The sequence below is a fragment of the Physeter macrocephalus genome, chromosome 7 (genome assembly GCF_002837175.3).
Source record: "Physeter macrocephalus isolate SW-GA chromosome 7, ASM283717v5, whole genome shotgun sequence".
Lineage (NCBI taxonomy): Eukaryota > Metazoa > Chordata > Mammalia > Artiodactyla > Physeteridae > Physeter > Physeter macrocephalus.
Genome location: NC_041220.1, coordinates 145,196,581 through 145,216,665, shown reverse-complemented (window position 1 = coordinate 145,216,665; position 20,085 = coordinate 145,196,581). Strand labels below are relative to the sequence as shown.

At 61.6% G+C, this 20,085-nt stretch overlaps 1 protein-coding gene across 4 annotated transcripts in view; it reads left to right on the top strand.

Annotated features, from left to right (window-relative positions):
* Positions 1–458: 458 nt before the first annotated feature.
* Positions 459–20,085, top strand: part of UVSSA (UV stimulated scaffold protein A) — a 30,028-nt gene continuing 10,401 nt past the window's right edge. For 2 of the 4 annotated variants that reach the window (XM_055086275.1, XM_055086276.1), the window contains exons 1-10: positions 459–622; positions 1,082–1,189; positions 2,691–3,021; positions 4,164–4,284; positions 5,085–5,366; positions 6,150–6,262; positions 6,359–6,487; positions 14,107–14,218; positions 19,212–19,356; positions 19,768–19,893. In XM_055086275.1, coding sequence (XP_054942250.1) covers positions 1,092–1,189; positions 2,691–3,021; positions 4,164–4,284; positions 5,085–5,366; positions 6,150–6,262; positions 6,359–6,487; positions 14,107–14,218; positions 19,212–19,356; positions 19,768–19,893 — 1,457 coding nt within the window. In that variant the 5' untranslated portion in view covers positions 459–622; positions 1,082–1,091. Of the gene's footprint in view, positions 623–1,081; positions 1,190–1,465; positions 1,523–2,690; positions 3,022–3,191; positions 3,291–4,163; positions 4,285–5,084; positions 5,367–6,149; positions 6,263–6,358; positions 6,488–14,106; positions 14,219–19,211; positions 19,357–19,767; positions 19,894–20,085 lie in introns of those variants that run through there. The other 2 variants (XM_024119494.3, XM_055086277.1) reach the window with 2 other exon arrangements.

The following is a 20,085-nucleotide window of genomic DNA, read 5'->3' as shown; positions in this document are numbered from 1 at the left end:
TATCTTGGCCGGGCAGACCTTCGCCCCCGCCCCGCCCGGGCCAGGGCGAGCCAATGACTGTCGCGATCTGGGGCATGTGACAGGGGGCGGGCCCTTCGCCGGAAGGGTGGGGTGAGGTGAGGCGAGCCGAGCGGCCGGGTCGCCCGGTAGGTACCGCGGTCCTGCGCCGCCGGGCAGGGGCGACGGGGCGGGGGCGGGGGGCCGGAGGGCGAGCCCTGTCTTGGGGACGCCCCCTGCGTCCCCCGCCGTGATGCCCCTACCGCCCCTCTCCCCGGACGCCCCCTCCTCAGTCCGGCCGCTCCCCGGACTTCAGGACGGGGGCGGAGTCGGCCCTGACAGGGCCGTGGGCAGCCGGGTGCTGGCGTGTGCTCGGGAGAGCGGCCCCCGCCCCGGCCGCCGAGGGTCGGCGACGATAAATGTTACTGTTGGCGGGCGCGACGGGAGAGGCTGCGCCCACCTTCCCGGCCCTTCGTTCCACTGGTGAAGCCGAGCCCTGTAGCCAGCCAGGCGTCCTCGGCGCCCCAGGCTCAGGGCGACCCCGGCCCCTTCCTTCCTGCTCAAGTGCTGCGCGGGCACCCCGGCCTCCTCCTCACCCGGCCTCCGGGCGGCTCCCCGCGCGCAGGTCGAGTCGCAGCAGCTCGCTCCGGGTGTGGAGGCCACCTTGTGGCCTTCGGATGGATAGTGGTGTTGGCGAGGGAAGAGGGGCGGCGGCGGTCCTGTGGGAAAGCTAATTTAACTAAGTGCAATTTGGACCGTTCTGATGCTTGCCTTTCCGCAGTGCGTGGCCAGAGGCGGAGAACAGCCGGGGCTGCAGCCTCTGCCGCGCTGGTGGGGTCGGACCGTACATCTGCAGAGCTCACGTGTTGTTGTTCTTTTTTAAATTTTCCCCAAAAAGGTCTTGTTGGTCTGATTTGGAACGTCACGTAGAATTGTATTTTAGCATCGGGGGTCACCTCCCAGAGGCCAGGGAGCGAGGACCCAGCCTTGCGCCCACACCCCGATGTGGAGCCTAGCAAACATTTGCTAATGAAACTCAGAGCCTTGAAGTACTAGGTGGTCATTTAGCGTGTCTGCGTTCCAGGTTTCTGCACATGGATCGGAAACTTTCAGAGTTGGTGGAAGAGCTCACAACTTCAGGAGAGCCCCAAGTGAATCCCGAGAAAATGAAAGAGCTGAAGAAAATTTGCAAGTACGTTGTAAGCGTTCACGTTTTAGGTGACGGCTGCCTCAGCAAGCCCGTGACAGCCCTGGGAGATCGTGGGGCTCCCCCGGGGTCCGCCCTCCCCTGCCTGTCCCCACGATCGATCCTCTGCCAGGAAAGAACCAGCAAAGGGTCATGCCCAGGACGTCTCCCCAGGGCCCTGCGGCGCCTGGTCGTGTTCTGGGTAGCGGTCCCAGGTGGGGCTGTGCGGCATGGGGGAGAACACAGCAGGGCTGTGGTTTGTGTCTGTTCTCTCCCCACAACTTCAGGAGAGCCCCAAGTGAATCCCGAGAAAATGAAAGAGCTGAAGAAAATTTGCAAGTACGTTGTAAGCGTTCACGTTTTAGGTGACGGCTGCCTCAGCAAGCCCGTGACAGCCCTGGGAGATCGTGGGGCTCCCCCGGGGTCCGCCCTCCCCTGCCTGTCCCCACGATCGATCCTCTGCCAGGAAAGAACCAGCAAAGGGTCATGCCCAGGACGTCTCCCCAGGGCCCTGCGGCGCCTGGTCGTGTTCTGGGTAGCGGTCCCAGGTGGGGCTGTGCGGCATGGGGGAGAACACAGCAGGGCTGTGGTTTGTGTCTTTTCTCTCCCGTGTGTGTGTGTGTGTGTGTGTGTGTGTGTGTGTGTGTGTGTGTGTGTGTGTGTGTGTGTTGAGCGCACGCGTGTGACTTATGGATTAGTTATTGTTGGAACGAAGGATGGGAGGAAGGTTAGAGATCATAGCAGGTGGGCTCTGCAGGACCTGTATTTCAACACCACCCTTTCTTTTCTCCCACTGTAGAGGGCCTCTCATGCTGCGAATGTAAGCCAGGAGAATTATTGATTATTCTTATCCTGTGTTTATAAAACAGGAGCACTTAAGCGATCGTGTTAGTGATTTACGTTTCGATAAAAGGTCCCAGATCTGGGACCAGGCTCAGATCAGGTTTTGCCGCACACCCCAGAATCCCCCCAAACAGCAGGGTGTATGCAGGGGCGGGGATGGCCGGGAGGAGGAGCAACGAGGGGTCAGGGTGTGTGCCAGCCCTGCCAGGGCGGCTCCCAGAGACCCACAGAGCTTTCTGGGGGTGCTGGGACGTGGGGTCTCTGCTACGCGAGTGCACGGCCGGCAGACCTCTACCCGCGGGCCGGCCGGGTGGGGAGTCCTTCAGGCTCCGCAGGCGGTCAAGTCTGCTGTGGGCACTGGGCTGTGGACGGGCGGTCAGCTGCTGAATGAATGAATGGGCCTGGCTGGGTCTCAATAAAACTGGGCACCCATGCTGAATCTCACACGTCAGGAAGTGTTACTCTTTTGACTTGTCTTAACCAAAAAAAGGAAAAACCGTTCTTGACTTGTGGGCCAAGCAGAGATAGGCAGGGGCTGGGTGTGGCCCGCAGGCAGTAGTTTGTCCACTTTGCTCTGGAGGAAGGGCAGAGGGTGGTGGGAGGGCCCGCGTCCCCGCCACCTGTGGGTGCGTCAGGCGCCTGGTGAGGACAGCTGTGTCCCCAGGTCTTCGGAGGAGCAGCTTGGCCACACCTACCACTTGCTGATGGCCCAGCTGAGCCAGGAGCACGCCGAGGTCCGCCTCTCCGCTTTCCAGGTCCTGGACCAGCTCTTCACCAGGTCTCACCATTTCAGGATGCTAGTCGTTTCCAACTTCCAGGAGTTCCTGGAGCTCACACTGGGCACCGACCACGAGCGGCCCCTGCCGCCACCCAGGGAGGTGGCACAGAAGCTGAGGCAGGCTGCCACCCGGGCCATCCGCGGCTGGAACGAGAAGTATGGTACAGCCTATAAGAAGCTGGCCCTGGGCTTCCACTTCTTAACGCACAACAAACAGGTGGGCAGGCCCCAAGCTGCGCTGCCCCTCCCCGCGGGGAGACCTGCCTGGCCCCCGGGGGTACTGAAGGGGGCGGGCCTCCGGGGCTCCCAAGACAGGAGGAGCAGCTTTGGGGGAAGAGCCGCAGCTTGTCCCCACCTGTCGGTGGTGCTGAGCCTTTGGACCTGGTTTCTAGGAAAGATGAAAAAGAAGAAGGAGGGAGATTCAGCTGCTCAGACGCAGCCCTTTCTGTGCTGGGCTCTGCGCTCGGGCTGTGCCCCGCTTTCACTGTGAGTTGCTGCCTGGGCTGCCACAGGCTCTGGCCGGCCCGGGTGGATGGTACCTACCAGTACCGGTAGCGCCAGCCTCCCCCACGTGCCCGTGCTCCCGGCCCTGCGGCTGCTGCCTTTCCTGCCACTCCCTAGGGGTCCACTCGAGCGTGTTCTCAGGCCCCTCGGTCCAGCCAGCAGCCTTCCTTCCCGCTAATTGGAGCGAGCTTGCTGCCTGCCTGCCTGCCTGCAGCACGCGTGGGGCTGGAAGCCTTTTACGTCTTATGTTACTAGTAGACGCCGTTGGCTGTGTTCTTCCCGGGGGATAAGGGGGGTTAAACATCGCAGCTGAGTGTGTCGCTGTGTGTGTTAAAACAGCGCGTGTGAACTTGAGACCCGTAGAGCTCATGGCTGTAGCTGGCGCGGCTGCGTCTTCCCTTACGCCACTTTTTGGTTTTTGGTTTTTTAATTTTAGTTAGTTTATTTATTTAATTTTGGTTGCCTGGGGTCTTCGTTGCTACGCGCAGGCTTTTCTGTAGCTGCGGTGAGCGGGGGCTACTCTTCATTGTGGTGCGTGGGCTTTTCGTCGCGGTGGCTTCTCTTGTTGTGGAGCCCAGGCTCTAGGCACACAGCCTTCAGTAGTTGTGGTACGCGGGCTCAGCAGTTGTGGCCTCGTGAGCTCTAGAGCACAGGCTCAGTAGTTGTGACGCACGGGCTTAGTTACTCTGCGGCATGCGGGATCCTCCTAGACCAGGGCTCGAACCCGTGTGCCCTGCATTGGCAGGCGGATTCTTAACCACTGCGCCACCAGGGAAGCCCCCTTAGGCCCGTTTTTGATTCTTGTTTTACTTGGGTTCATGATGGTCAGGTGTGATCTTTACGTCAACTTTTCAGGTAGATTTTCAAGATGTGGACGCTAGGACTCTGGCGGAGAGACGGCGAGCAGAGGAGAAACAGAAGCGCTTGGACAGGATCTACAAGGAGAGGTCTGAGCGGGCCGCGCGGGAGATGGAAGGTGAGCTGTGGGGACCGGGGGTGCCCCCGTGCTCGCCCGCTGCACCTTCCCAGGCAGAGCTCGGGTCTCCGCCCAGCTCTCTGTTCTCCCGTCCCAGGGCCTGGTCCCCGCCAGGGGTGGGGTGGGGAGGCAAGTGGGCAGGCTGGCTTGGCGGGGGGCTGGGGGAGGCACTCAGCCACAGACCCCAGCCCTCCCCTCTGGAGGCCGGGCAGCAAGAGGCACCCTGCAGGCCATCCACGCCTCCCCCGCGGCCCCGGCGGCCGTGCTTGAGCCGTGCACCCCGCAGTGGTCTGCGCACCCCATGTGTCTGACGCTCCCCCACCCCCCAGCTGTGGTCTTGCCGGCCTCCTCCCCAGATCCCCACCGTTGGCCAGCCCTTCCCGTGAAGGGCAGCCGTTGGGGGAGCGCCTGGGGAGGAGGCCTGGCCTCAGGACAGCCGCAGAGCAGGGAGGGGTGGTCGGCCCGGGGGGGATGCCGGGAGGGTGGGGGGCGGCCAGAGCAGGACGGTGGTGGTGTGCCCCCTTGGCTGGCTGCTGTCTTCCAGAAGTACTGTCCACAGAGGTTCTCGCTGGGTGTCCATAGACGCCGCCGGGCGCTGTCGCAGCATGAGTCAGGACTGAGGGTGGTACCCAGGAGGTCTTGAAGGATGGCCTTGCTGCGGCCGGCCGGGTGGTCTCTGGAGCAGGGCGCCTGCCTGCCCCTGTGGAGGCAGTGGGGGGCAAGGCGGGCAGCTGGCTGCATCCCCACCCTCAACGGCCAAGTCCTGATGGGACCCAGCGAGCCCCGTCTCGTTCTCCCAGAAATGTCCAGGGAGATCCGGAACTGCCTCACGGAGTTGGAGAGCTGCTTCCAGCTGCTGGTGCCCTTTGACCTTGAGCCGACCCCGGGGGCTGCCTTGCCCGCCATGGCCGAGGAGGCAGGCAGGGACGAGGAGCAGCCCTGCTGCAGCAAGAGCCTGGCTATCTGCGCCCGCCGCCCGGGAGCCGCGGGGCCGCCCTCGGAGGACAGCGACCCGGAAGGGTTTGTGCGGCACCACGGGCTGGGCTCCCGCGGATACACGCTCGAGGTGGAGCTCTCCTCAGGTGCGGGCTGTCCCCACGCCAGGCCGCCTTGGCCACGGCCCCAGGCGCGTCCCCGAGCTCGGGCTTCTCGAGCTGTGGGGTCAGGGGTGACTTAGGCTTGTGGGTCCTGTGGCTCCTGCCTCGCGGCCCTCATTGCGGCACCCAGGCCCGGCGGTGAGGGTGGGCCTGACGCGCCAGTGATGGGGTGCCCCTGCGGAGGGGTTGGAGGGTGGCTGGGAGGAAGAAGTCATCGAGTGACAGCTTGTCACCATGTTTGTGATGATATGGGGTTCCAGGCTGGCCTCACGTGGCTCCTGCTTTCCAGCCACCGGTGGGGCAGGGGCACTGACCCCCCATCCGACCCCATGTGGCCCAGGGCCCTTGGGTGGGGCTGGAGGACAGCCAGGCTGCAGGAAGAGCCCTGCAAGCCCCAAGGAACCGACGCCCTCTGGCCGGGGACATGGAAGCAGGGGCGTGCTAGAGGTTGGGGTGCCCGGCTGAGTCTTGCGGGCGTGGCGGAGCTCAGAGGGAGGACCCTGGGGCCCAGGGGTGGGTGCAGCCTCCGTTCGTGAGTAGTGCGGGAAGGGATCTCCCGACCGCCTGGCGCGGAGGGGGGCGTTGGGGTCAGGCTAAGTCTGTTGTGGCCGAGATCACAAGGCAGTGAGTCTCCTTAGGGAGTCGGGTTTGGGGTCCCGGGTGATGCAGGGCCGGGGCAGGGTGGGTGGCAGTGCGGATGGCCCGTCTGGGGTGCCCGGTGACCTGCCTGGACGGTGGTCCCTCTGACGAGCCGTATGCTTGCCGCAGACAGCCTGAAGGTGCACGAGGATGAGGACAACCTGGTCATCATGCATGCGGTCCGGGACACTCTCAGGCTCATCCAGAACAGGTTCCTGCCAGCCGTGTGCTCCTGGGTCCAGGTGGGCTGGGCGTGTGGGCAGCGGGTGCCAGGGCGACCCCGGGGGAGGGAGGGAGGGGGGTTGCCCGGCCTGCTGAGTGATTCCCCGTCCTCGCAGCTGTTCACCCGCGCAGGGACGCATGGCGGGCACTTGGAGGGTGCCATCGAGCTGAAGGCCGAGCTGGAAACTGCCCTGAGGCGATCTCGGGAGCTGGATGTCATGCCCAAGGAGGGCTGCAGGAGGGAGGTGAGTGCCGCCAGCCTGTCCGCCCGTGAGGACAGCTAGGGGACCTTCCTCTGATCCCAGTTCGGCCTCCTAAGCAAGCAGGCGTCCCTGGGGCCCCAGAGTTGTCCCTTCTCCTCCTCCCTGGGAACCGACTTCCCCGAGCGGGAGCCCTGGACTGAGCACCAGAGGCTACAGCCAGGCTCTTGCCACACGTGGAGGGACTGGGACCGGGTCTTGGCAGAGGGCGAGGGAAGTGGGCTGGGCAGCGGGCGGGCGGAAGGCTCTAGCTGGGGAGGGGGCTCCCAGGGCCCAGACAGGGATGTGCGGGAGGCGGCCTTGCTGAGACTAGGCTGCCGCCCGGCTCGAGCACCTAGTGGGCCCCTTCCCGTGAACTCGGTAGCAACTTCCAGCCTTGGGCGTTTCTCCCGTCCGTGCGCTGGAGCCGAGGATGGTTGCAGGACACGGAAAACCAGGATGTCTCTTAACGCACAGAGCAGTGTCCCAGTCTAGGGTGGCCAAGTGGGGTGGATGTGGGGACTAGTGCCCAGTTTCGGGAGGGTGCTCGAGGCCTGCCATCTGCTGGGCATATGGCGCCGCCTCCCAGGTGCCACGTGGTTCGGGAGCGGGGAGCTGATCTTCGATGGCTGTGTCCCCAGCAAGGCTTGTGGGGCGGGCGCAGGCGTGTGGCCCTGGTCCAGGGGCCCTGGGGACTGGGCAGGGGTAAAACCACCTGCTCCCAGATACCAGGCCCCCATGCGGTGACCCCGAGCCTCAGAGGTGGTGGCGTCCGTGCCGCCTCCTGTGGGCTTGCACCAGGAGCTGGACCTTCGTGCCTGAAAGGGACCGAGAGAGCTGGGTTCTCCCAGGGTGTTCCAGGGGGCCGTGGGGGGGGCGGGGAGCTGCTACAGCTGGAGGGTGTGGTGGGGGGGAGGTGACAGCCACAGCTATGTCAGCGATCAGAGCCAAGAAGCCTCTGGTCAGAACCAAAGAGAAAAGAGGCAGCAGAGTGCGCTGCGCCGCAGGGACACCCAGAGCCCCAACCCCACAGGGTTGAGCTGTGGCACCTGAAGGGGGAGAAGGGCGGGGGCGGGGCAGGTCCCTCCCCCTGCTCCCTCCCCCGGCTCCCTCTCTGTTAACTGAGGAAGCCCTGGGGTGGGGAGAGTGCTGTTCCTTGCTGAGGAAAGGGTCAAGTTTGGAGCCCCTCAGACTTAGAGGGGAGAGTGGCCAGCCCCCTGGGCCTTGGTGCCTCGTCCTTGCCCCCAGGGGCCCGCGGGGACGGGCCCTGCGAGAGTTTCTGAGAGTCTCCGAGCCGAGCGCTGTCCCCCGCCCTCCTCTTTGCGGGTGTGCAGCCCCCGGGGGCCGGCAGAGGGCGATCTTGACCTCCTCCCGAGACACGCGGGCACGAGGCCTGGTCATCAGCTGGCGCCTGGCCCTGCTTCCGCAGCCGCTAGGGCTTTGCTCGGTGCGTAGCTGAACAGGAGATAAGTTAGTTCTGTGAATTTTGACCGAGATACTTGTTTCACGATGAGAAAGGGTGCTTTCTGGGCCCCGGGGAGGCATTGGTCTGGTGCGTGCGTCCTCTCGGGTCTGGGGGGGGTGTTTCTGAGCCCCAGCGGCCTCCCGGGTCAGTGTCAGGGTGGAAGGCCGGGCCGAGAGCAGTTGAGGGGGTGGATCAGGGGTTGGCACCGTGGGCCCCCTTCCCAGGCACCTGAGACGGGCCTGTCTTGCTCGAAGGCTGCCTTTTCCTCACCGTGCCTGGCGGGGCTGGGGCAGCTCCCCCCTTTTCTGAGCAGCAGGCGTCCTGGAGCAGCCAGGGCTTTGGGGGAGAGCCTCAAGGAGAGACCGGGCAGCGCAGGCTGGTCCCTCCGGGTCTGGGGCCAGCCAGCACTGCCCGGGCCGGCAAGACTCAGAGCCCAGAACTGGTAGCAGAACCTTCCAGATGTCTTGACACGGCTCCCTTGAGGGCCACTAGGTGAGGCCAGCTGCTGGGAGCGAGCCGAGCGGCCCACTGGGTCTGGTTCCAGCTTGAGCATCAACGCATCCTTGACTGTGGCCGGGCAGCCCCAAAGCCTGGGAGGCACGTGACGACACGGTCAGGTCAGAGCGCACCCTGTACAGGGAGGCGGCAGAGGGCACGAGCTGGGGTGGCCGGGGTCTGTCGGGGTGGGCGCGTGGTCGGGTGTGGGAGTGGCGCTGCCCTGTCAGCCTCCTGCAGGAGTTGATTCCAAAGGCCCTGAATCCTTGGAGAGCGTGCTCGCTCGTTCACCAGCAGCGGCGGCGGGCCTGTTGGTGGAGCGATTGGGGCTTGGCCACTGAGTGGCAGCGCCCCGCTCGCTCGGGCAGCCTGCTTCCCAGAATAGATGAGGCTGCGGTATCTGCACACCTGCGTCCGCTCCATGCGGCCCAGTGGTGATTAGAATTACGGACCAGTGTTTTCTCGCTCGCCTGTTTTCACATAAAGTGTCCGGGGCTTAAATCCTTTGCCTGGTGTTTCCCCACTTAGCATGAGCTGAGCTGGGAGCGTGTGGTTAAATATTTGAGAATTTTAACAAACGTGGAAGAGACCGAAGCTGATGTGAAGGTCGTGCTGAGGCTTAGACGATGGCTCCGACTGTGGAAATTGTGGGTCGTGCAGGGGCTTCTCCTGGGCAGCCTGACTGCAGCCAGGCCAAGGACCTTTTTTTCAGATTTCTTGTTTCGTCTGTGTGTTGCCGTATTGTTTTCCTTTTGATGTAGACGTTCTGTCTTTAAAGAATACTTAAGACAGCTTAAATACGTTTAACCGTTTATTTTATAGAGTGTCTGTCCCAGTTCCTTGTGGAAGCGGGCCGGGGATAAATCTTAACTAGATCGATACGGAGCATCGTTTGGTAGATTTAGTTTCCAGTTCTGCTGCTAGAGGAGAGGTCTAATAATCCGTGGCTGCTACATCCCTTGAACTGATAAAAATCCTTTGAAAACTTTTAAATTGCCTGCTGTTTAACTTGTAGCTACGATCACCGCTTAACTTTGTATTGTGTAATTAACAAAATATTAATCTTCCCCCAACCAGTAAGTCAGAAAAAAATAATCCAAGCATCAGTCTGTTTAAGCTGTGGACAGTGTGGGTGTGTTCTCAGTTGTCGGGTTTCTCGCTTCCACGGTTGGAATGCCCGCGCGGATGCTCTCATTCTCACCCATTGGTGGTCTGAGGTGGCAGCCACAGGGTTTTAACTCAGACACGCCCCCTCTCATTGCAAAAGTGGAGATCACTTCTCTTAACTCTGGGTGAGGTTTTCTTCCTGTTGGTCGCCCAGGCAGGTGCGTGGGCCGAGGCCAGGCTGCTGTCACGGCTGTGCTGTGCGCTGGAGGCATTTCTCTGTTGCCGGAGCTGAGTGCTGGCTTCCTGTAGGTGAAGAGGAAGGAGCAGGGAAGCAGGGGAACTAAATCAGCCGGCAGTCAGGACCTTGTGTTCGGCAGGGCCAGTAAACAACCTTTCTGGTGACGTGCCCTCTCCATCACCACTGCGCTGAAGGCTGCTGCGTGAGGGCTGGAGCCGAGGGAGGCACACGTTCTCGCGAGGACCGGGACTGGGAGTGTGTTAGCTGCTGGGGGGGGCGGGGTCAGCCATCTCTCCCCGCAGCCCCTGGGCCCTCCGTGCCCTGCAGCCCATCGCCGCAGCGCCCTCCAGGGTGGCCGCCGTCTTCCAAACACTTTACACACGCGGTCCCGTTAATTCCAAAATCAGCCCTGTGCGGTCGATTGCATTTTCACTGTCCTCTTACAGGTGGGAAGACTGAGTCTAGGCGGAGCCGCCTGGGTCTTCTCGCCAAGGCCGAGGCGGCACAGCAAGCACCTCGCTCTTCCTAGGAGGTTGTGCTGCGGGAGGAGAGCGAGCGTCAGGGCTGCGTCGGGGCGCCCGGGAGGAGAGCGCTGCCCATTTGGACGCGGAACAGACTCAGGCCACCTGGCCCTGGCTTGGAAGCGGATGTCCAGGCGTTTGGTGGCCTCCTTGCGCTCCCCCAGCAGGCTGGCCGAGGTGCCAGGGCAGCTCCCAGGGCTCGGCCGCGTGGGAGTGGGTGAGAGAGGGACAGTCCGTCTGACTGGCGGCTCTCAGGCCCCCGTGCAGGGGGTGAGCACACGCTCCACACCCCGCCCGCCTCCTGTTCGCGGCCCGTGGGGCTCGCCGCGCGCCCTCTGTCCTCCGAGGTGCGCCCCGGCAGTGGGGATGCGCGTGAGGTACTGGCCCGGCTGGGCAATTTGCACCGCGTCCAGGGAGGGCATTAGCATATAAATAGCAGATGTGATGACGACCATCACAGCTGAGCACGTTTAATTTTTAGTTTATAAGATAGAATGGGGTTTTAAATGCGTTGCCATCAAGCCGCGGAGACAAATGCAGCTTGGAGCTCACTTGTCTGATGAGGCCTTACATCATTTTTTTTTTAAAAAGAGGGAAACAGACACACATGAAACTGAACAAAAGTGATTTCTTGGGTGAAAAGTAATGGAGATGGCGCCCCGAGTTAATTAGATCGCACAAAATTTATTTAATGGTCCAGCTGTATCTCAGGCGTGCCTTGGGCGGGCAGACCTGGGAGGTGGCTCTTCCCATCCTTCTCAAGTAATTAGTAACCTGCTGCCCTACTTCTGTAAACAGATTACATTGTATATCTTAGCTGTTTTTATTGCTTGTTTAATTATGATCGTGGAGCCTCATTTTTCTAAATCCTTTTAACTGTGGGCGAGAATCAATTTGTGTGAAACCAGAGGAAAGCCCAGGGCATCCTCCACACCTCCCTGCGGCCTTGGGAGGGTTCAGTTTGCGGCCTGGCCCTCACCCAGACCGTTGACCGCAGGGCTGGGACCGCCTGCGCGGGCCTCCGAGGCCCTGGGACTTGACCTGTTAGGGAGGGTGGGCCCACCCCCGGGGGCGGCCTGGCATGGCCTCCTGGCCCCCAGACGAGGGCGGGCTGCTTTCTCAAGCATGCCTGGTGGTCTTTCTTCCCGATTGGGAAGCTCAGCTCCCAGCGAACTGCTCTTGAGAACCACTGGCGAGTCTGGCCCCGTTTCGAAGGCCAGCAGCCCTCAACCGATTCCTCCCTAGGGCGTGGCCTCCTCCTCGGATCCCCGGGCCTCTCCTCACCCCGCTCTGCCCGTAGTGCCTCTGCCCACACCCAGTGTGGCATCCGACCTGATCTTGAGGGGAGGTTGCCACCGCGACTGCCTGGGACCCCTGGGCCGGCCCCTCGAGCACAGTGGATGCTTTCTCCTGGGCCTCGGTGTCCCCAGCCACGTGCTTTTTGGAGGCCTGGAGAGGATTGTCCAGCCTGTGGGCAGGGGGTTTCCTTCCTCTGAACAGGCCCTTGGCCCCAGGTGTTCCGGCCTCAGGGATTGTGCCTCGGGACATCTGCACTGCTGTTCTCCTGTGCGGGTAGTGTGCCCAGAGCCGGACGCAGAAGGTCCCGCTGTGTGCTCAGGACATCAGAGCCCAGCCCAGCCCGTGTGAACTAGAACTCGAGAACGGGTTCATTCAAGCTTGAGTTCAGTATCAGCAGCTAAGCCCCTGCTTCCTTCTGCAGGGCCGTGGTTTGAGGGTCACCCCAGCTACCAAGGGGTTTAGGACCCGAGCGTGGCAGCGATGGCCAAGGTAGCTCTCGTACGAGGGCCCCGGGGCCGCTCACGGCAAAGCTGTGCCCGAGGACCTGGCCGGGGGCTATAAGGAGTCAGCTCTTGAGGGCTAGGTGGTCTTCCTGGGTGCCATACGGCTTCACGGCCCCGTCAGTGAGAATTTAAGAACAGAGGGAGCCAGGGCTTCGTGTTTAATCACAGGGATAAACAGCTTTAGTTGGGGAGAAAGAAGATATAATTCCTAATAGCTAAGCAGCTAATTATTTTTTAGGAAATGAAAATTTAATAAAAGTCCCAGGTGAAATTCAAGGGTGTGAGCAATAAACATAATATTTTATGAAAATGAGCCCTATATTTAAAGTCTGGCACTACGTGTTATGCATTGTAGCACCCGGTCCACATCTACCTTTTAGAAAATTAAAACACATAAATTCTGTTTAGTGTTTGATACGCACTGCACTAGCCGGGACCGTAATGCCCTAAAACCTTGGGCTGCTTTCCACCTTTCATAAATTCCTGGGTAGATTCTATACAGAAATAATTTTCAGGTCCGCGGCTCATTGTTATTCAAACGTGATTGATCGTCGTCATTTGCTCAGCTCCGGAGTTAAGTGCCCCTGTCATTTCCAAAGAGTATAATTGGGACGTTTCACAGGTCAGCGGCGGAGACAGGCTTCCCTTTTGATCAGTGTTAGACCGATAACAAAAATTACAGTTTCCAATGATTAATGTCTCCGTGCTTCCCAGACGCACGCCGCGGGTTGTACCCGAGCTCGGTGCATTTGCATCTGATTAGGCCTCCCGGGCAGCTCCTCCGTGGATTCCGGGTCCGCAGGGCGTGGGGCGTCTCGGGCCTGGCAGTGCCAAGGGCGGCTGCGGCCTGGCTGGCCTCCTGCCCTGGGGGTCGGCGGGCCGGGCCCTCCATCCTTCTTCTGGCGTGCCTGTGTGCCCCTGAGGCGTTGCTGTCGAGATGGGCTCTGGAGGGGAGGGCAAGTCTGATGGATACAACCATCGGTTGCTGTCACCCCGACAGCGGGCTACCTCTCTGGACGTTTCCTTCGGGTGGGCCTGGGGGCAGCAGCCCCTCCTGGCCTGAGAGGCTGGAGGCAGGCAGCGCCCCCCGAGTGTTTCAGGATGGCGCTGGCAGCGGGGCCGGGCTTCTGGGCGCCTTCCTGGCGTGACCCTCTCAGGAAGGACAGGCCCCCACGCCCTGTCCTGGAGTGCAGGGGGTCGTTGAGGATGGGTGAGGGAGAAGGGGAGCAGGAGGCTGCTCTGGCCTTGGAGGGGCTGTGCCTCCGGGTCTGAGCAGCATGGGCTGCCGACACCTCATTCATGCTGCACGTGGCCCCAGCACGTTGGCATGTGTGCGAGGCCCTCGGTCGTCCTGCTTTTTGGAGGGCCCTCTGGTCCCCACGAGGTGAGCCCTCCATGCTCAGTGTCCCCGCCGCTCCTACCCAGCCGGGCACTGCCCAGGAGGGGGTGGGGGCAGAGGCGGAGGGGACGGGTCTTGAACGCTCTGGGTGGTTCTTGGGTCCCTGGGCTTGAGGGGTGGGTGGGCTCCAGGCACAGCACAGTGACCCTGCCTCGCAGAGCAGGCGAGGAGGTTGGCCTTGTCCAGAGGAAGCTTCCTCTTCGGTGGTTTTTTAACAAGACGTCTGGAGGGTAGAGTATTCCAGAAGTGCTGTGGTCACACCGGCACCGCTGGACGCACAGGTGGGGAGCTAGTAGGATGAGGTGCTTTGGCCTGGCTGGAGCTGGATGGAGGGCCGTCATCCAGGCCCTGCCTGTGCGGGTGAGACCTGCGTCTCGGGGCTCTGGGGGCTGAAGCAGTGCCCGTCCGTGCACCTCCGAGGGCCGGCCGGTGGAGGAGCGCGTGCAGCTCGTGTGGGTTAGGGACGGGAGCAGACCTCAAACACGGCCGTCTCGTCAACGCTAAACCCCAACCTGGAGAAAGTCCACAGAAGCAGGACTGGGGTGGTCCGGGTCTCCGCCTGCGGTGTCCACTCACAGGTCTGGGGGTGTGTCCACAGGCGGCAGCCCCGGGGGACAGGGACGAGGACGACGACGACCAGGACTTCGTGGAGGTCCCGGAGAAGGAGGGGTACGAGGCCTGCGTCCCTGAGCACCTGCAGCCTGAGTATGGTGAGGGGCCGGGTTGGGGCCGGGAGGAGGTCCCACTCGGGACGCTGCCCTTCGGGGCAGACCTCACGTCCGGCCTGGGGCCCGCCAAGCAGGGCGCTGGCCGTGGTAGGCACCCCGGGTCTGTGCCACTGGGTCCCGAGGTGCCCTGCGGAGCCGCTTTCATGGAAAACCACGTGATGCTCATTTCCTGATGGGGGCGCTCACTGGCCTGGGCCCCGCCCCAAGGCCCTCCCCAGCTTCTCGCTGTCCACTTGGTGGGCAGGCCCTGCTGCCAGTTCCTGTGGGTGCGGCCAGGCTGTCCACACACGGAGGCCCCCGACCCACCTCACGGGCCCATGCTGACCCCCCTGCCCTGCAGCTTCAGGCCCCACCACGGTGAGGGGCAGCCCTGCTTGGGGTCACAGAAGTCTCAGCTGTCGGGAGCGAGTCCAGGGTTGGAAGGGCACCCTCAGAGCAGGGAGTGCCTCCTGGGCTTGGGGGAGGGTGTTGGGGGCACGCGGTGTGGTGCCCGCGGCGGTAGGGCCCTTTGGGCCGGGAGGGAGTCGGGGGGAGGCCACCGCCTCTGTGGGTGGGGGGCAACCACCCCACATTCTCTGGGCTCCACTGCTGCCCAGTCTCCATTTCTCAGGGGTGTCACAGGTCAGACAGGAGGTGTCCTCCTTCCCGTTGATGGAGTCACAGCCTGACATCTGGCCCAGGAGCAGTGACACACCTTGAGAAGCCCTGCTACCCGCGACCTGTCTTTCCCATGTAGCGTTCTTTTCTTTTCCAAAAAGTCTCCAAAAGCCTTGTCTGCACAGGAGGCATCTCTTATCCAGAGGGAGCTAGTAAAACCAAGATCGCGTGGGGGTTTGTGGCGAAGTGGACAAGTTGATTTGAATCGGAGTGTGTGAGATGAGATGTGAATTTGTTAGTTTAGACGCTCAGGCAGTTGGAGTGTGAGGACATGACCCGTTAGGCGTGTCACACCAAGTTACCACACCAGCTTCACGGCCCTTCAGTGCTTGGGTCCTGCCGTCTGCGCCACGTGACCCTCCCTGGGTGCCTGAGGGTGCAGCCTCCGCCCGCCTCCTGCCAGGGGTGCTGGAGGCCCTGGGGTGCCATGACTGCCCTCCCAGGTCTCCCCTGGCCGCCCGCCTCGAGGGAGCTCCAGCCCCGCCAGGAGGCTCCCAGGTCGCCAGGCACCACTGTGGGTGACCACCTCCAGGTGTCGCTGACCCACTGCTTGTCTTCCCAGCGGGGCCCCAGGTGTGACAGAGCGGAGCTGAGCCATCCCCTGGTTGTTCGTGGGCCAGGCAGCCTGGGAGCCCTCGCATGACAGGACCTGCTGAGCTTCGGGTCTGTCCTGCGGCAGTGGGGGGCTGGGTGCCGTCCCCCCGTTCCCTGGAGGGGTCTGGGGCCTGGTCTGGAGCGCAGAGCTCGGGGCCACGAGGCCACTGCAGGAAGTGCTGGGCGTACCAGTTTATAACTGTAGTTGATAGTCTTGTCACTGGTTTTTCAATTAAACTCAGGTGACTGCAGTAGATTCGGTCTAAATCCACAGCTGAGGAGACGGGTGCCCGTTTTCTTTCTCATCTCTTTCTCTGAATTTTCACTGAGGGGCTTTTATCTTCCCGTTAATCCCACCATTTCTGTCAGGACATAATCTCTTTCTCAAATTTACATTTTAATTACAAGGCCAGCTGAACTAGGTAAAATCAATAGTGTCAGGCTCGCAGCGAACTCCACGCGGAGCCCCCGCCCCTCCATTTCCTGCCATCGATCCCGCCTACCCCATCAGCTTTAGCGCTGCAGGCACGGAGGTGCCACTTGGTCAGTTTAAACCAGCCCAGGGGGTTTGGGCATTCTCATGACTCTTCCTCAGAGCCGCCGAGGGAGCAGATTTGAGCTGAGATCTGTGTTTGAGGCAGACGCCCCCGCGCGGGTGGGTGGGGCTGGCGGGGTTCGCCGTGACCTGCGACCTCTGGTCTCCCGGACTCAGTGTTCTCCCCGAAAACACAGCACCCGGGGCCGGGGGGACACGTCTGCTTTTCGGACTTTTACCTTGAAAGTGTGTCAGGGAGATTGATTTTCTACAGCAGTGTGAGAACGGTAGTGTTTTTTTAGTGCTCTGAGTGTTTACCCTGCTTCAACACGCTCACCCATCTTTTTAATGGTTTAAAACAACAAATCAATGAAAAATATATTTCATTCTTGTAACTCTTAGGAATTCCCGTATCGATCTTTGGGTTGCGATTGTAGCCACCTACATGAGTGCCACAGCAGCCACTTATCAGTCCTGCCTCCCCGTGTGTGCGCATGCCCGTGTCGGCGTCTGCACCAGTTGGTAACGCTGTATTGTCGGCATCCCGAGTGGGGGCATCTGGAAGGCTTTGTGACTGGACCCGGGATGTGTTGTTGACGGGGCCGGGTCGCCACCAGCCTTCCGAGAGCACCCAGGCCTCAGAGCTCAGGGTGCTGCCGGGTGTCCAAGGTGGACCCTGCCACGCCAAGTGGCTCTGCCCCATGTCCTCCACTCTCAGCCACGGGCACCTGAGATGCAGGGATGGACCCCGTACTCTCAGGGCCGTGCACAAACTTGGAGGGCGTCTGGAGCAGGCAGGGCAGGCGTTTTTCGTGAAGGGCCTGGGGTAAACGGTTTTGGATTTGTGGGCAGCATGAGGCCTCTGTCGCAGCTACTCACCTGCTATCATCTACAAAAGCACCAGACAGCACGCCGGCCGTGCACGCAGGGAGGCCGCGTGCAGACACCGGGAGGACTCGGCCGCGAGGTCTGCCCGCCCTGCTGCAGAGAGCCCGGAGCTGATGGTGGCCTGAGCCAGCCTTCCCAACCCGTCCTCTTCGCCCTTCTCCCCTCCCACCCCCTCCCACTTCCCCTTCCTCCCCCAGGAAGCACTTCCCCTGGCGTCCAGCTCTCAGTGCTGTGTCATTTCCTTCCTGGTTTCTCTCTCTACGCGGGGGATGTTCTCGAGTCCGTGCACGTGGATGGAGGGATGGAGACGCGCCATCAGGAAGGCCAGGCTCATGGCGTCGCGGGCAGTGCTTCGTGTCAGCGTTGGTGCTGCTCTGCTCCCGTGGCGGCTCTTTGGCCCCTGGAGCGGCCTGCCTGGCTGTCTTGTCAGTTTTCCGTGCGTCCTGGGAAGGACTTCTCGGACGTGAGGCCCCAGGGTGTCTGTCGTAGAAGCCACGACCTCACTGACTCTTCGTCCACCCCCACTGGCCAGGGTCCGGCCGGAGCTCCCAGGGCGCTCATGAGGCAGAGCCATTCACTTCCGTGACACCTTCCCACACTCCTCTTCTTATGCAGCTTTTTGATGTAGAACCCAGTTTTTTTTGTGGTGACATCGGCTCAGCTTCCTTCTAGTTCCCATTGGCACAGCGAGTGTCTTTTCATCCTTTTATTGTCTTTTATTTTTAGTCTCTGTTAACCTTTTGTTTTAAGTGGTTCTCGCCAAAGTGGCAAATTGCTGATTGTTTTTAACTTCATCAGTGTGTCTATTCGTTGACTTGAATCCATTGAGTTACTACTGTGTTCTCAGCTGGGGTTACCAGTTTGCTGCACATCTGTTTGCCAGCCTTCCTCTTTAGTTTGCTGTTGTTGCTACTGTTTTGTTTTTTTCTTTTCCTTGTCTTTTATTTGCTGGGTAAACTTTTTTTCCGCTGGTTTTGAAAGTGTTCGTCCAGTATAAATAAAACGATAAGAATATTTTTGCTTCTGATGGTGACGCCTGCTCGGGAGAGTTGCACTCACACTTCCCCTCGCCATGCACGTCCCAGCACGTCCCTGTCCCCACGTCCTGCACAAGATGGGGGACATGCTGGCTCCCGCTCACTCGGGCCCCCCAGCCCGGCACATTGGGTCATCCAGGTACCAACTTACTTCTGATGGTTGTGGGTACTCGGGTTTCAGGGGAGGTGGGAGTGAATCTTACCAAGTCATTTCTTGGCCTTTTCTCCCCATGTCCCGCACACCCTCCTGAACCTCCAGGTGGGGCTGCGTCCTTCACCCGCATGTTGAAACCTAACGTAGCTGGGTATAAAATTCCAAGTTTGACTGTTGTTTCCCAGACCTTACGCTCACTGTTGTTTTAAAGACACTGGTGCCTGTGGGATGCTTATGGCTTCCGAAGGAAAGCTTCTCAGACCTTTCTGTTCATGTCTTGCATTCCTAAACGTCCTTGTAAGTGACTTGCACCTTCTTCTTTCTGTCTCCTTCCTGACACTCAGTGGCCCCTCGGTCTTGCTCTGATTCCAGGAAGATTGGGCTCTTTATTTCATCCGCTCCAGTTACCTTTTCTCTTTCTGGGGTCCAGTAATGAGGAAGTTGATGCCTGTGTGAACGCCCTTCACGTCTCTGACCAGAGAGAGCTGCCCATGGGTGTGCAGGCGCCCTCCTGTCCTTCAGCCCGGCCTGGAGTCATCCTCTCCTCTGCTTGCCCACCATCTTCGTCTTCCTGGCTCCCTCTTTGTGGGGCCCTGGTGGGTCTCCAGCTCCTCTTTCTTTCTCACCTTCCAGATATTTTGTTTCTTGTTCACCTCTTTCTTGGCAGCGGTTCCCTGTCTGGAGGAGAGTTTGGGGAGGGAGGCGCTGCCCTCGCTCTCAGGATGGAGTGCCTCTGAGGTACTAACCCACACCCTGCCCCGTGCCTCCTGGGCAGCCCCTGGCCCAGGTGCCCACCTGGGAGGGGCTGGCAGGGGTCAGGGACAGCCCGGGAATTGGCACAGGTGGGCCAGTGGGGCCCAGTAGTGTCAGAGAAGCTGCCCTGGGCACCTGGGCACGGACCCTGGCCTGCAGAGGTGGCCTGGTGGCCTTGCCGGTAAGATGCTGGCATTGGGGCCTCATCTGGCTGGCGGGGCAGGTGCTGTGCTGATGGAGGGTTCGGCGCCCTCACACGTGCTGTGCCATCACTGTGGGATGGGGACACGGTGCCCTCCAGGGGTCTGTCCAGGGTCATGGGGATGGTGGCTAAGAGCAGATATGTTTCTGTCGCAGGGCTGGAGAAAGACCCGGCCACACGGGCCTCGCAGGCGAGGAAGAGGACGGGGAGCAGCGAGGAGGCCTGTGACCCCACCTCTGCGGCCGCCCAGCTGCGTTGGCTCCAGCGCCACTTGCCCCCGGCCTCGCCGGCAAGCCCCAGGTGATGCCCGGACACCCGCCCCTGCCCAGGCAGCCCCGCGTATGCACCCCCGGCCGGGCAAGCGCCTGCCAACATCCGTGCTGGGGCAGGGGCTGCAGGGGCCGGGGGTCCTCAGCGCTGGTGTGTAGGCCAGGCCGTGGGGGCGGGCCAAGGCTCTGGGGTTCAAGGGGGCGGGCATCAGGACACCCCTGGGCCCAGCGTGAGGACCGCAAATCTGAGGCCAGCTCCCCGTGTGGTCTTGGGATGGCCAGCCTTTTCGTAGGGCTTCAGTGGCTGCCCTGGGTTCCAGGCCCGAGGTGGCAGAGGTCACGGCTCAGGTGTGTGACCGGGAGCTCCAGGGGGTGTGGAGAGGCAGGTGGCCGCGGCCGGCTCCCGGCAGCACATCACTGAATCCTCCTGTGCTGTCTGCAGGGCGCCGCTGGGTCCAGAGGAGGCCGAGAGGCTGGCAGCAGAGCGGGCCCGGGCGCCCGTCGTGCCCTTCGGGGTGGACCTGTGCTACTGGGGCCGAGAGGAGCCGACGGCCGGGAAGATCCTCAAGTGAGCGCGAGCGTCCCGTGGGTCCTGTGGGCCACCCAGCCTGCCCCGGCCTGGGCGCAGGGGACACAGCCGACGCAGGGCCTGGCTCTGCCGCCGCGCAGGCCCTCACGTGTCCCGCCGAGTGCGGCTCTCAGGCTCTCGTAGGCATGGTGCCCGGGCTCGTACAGCCCTGCCCGGAGGCCTGTGGACCTT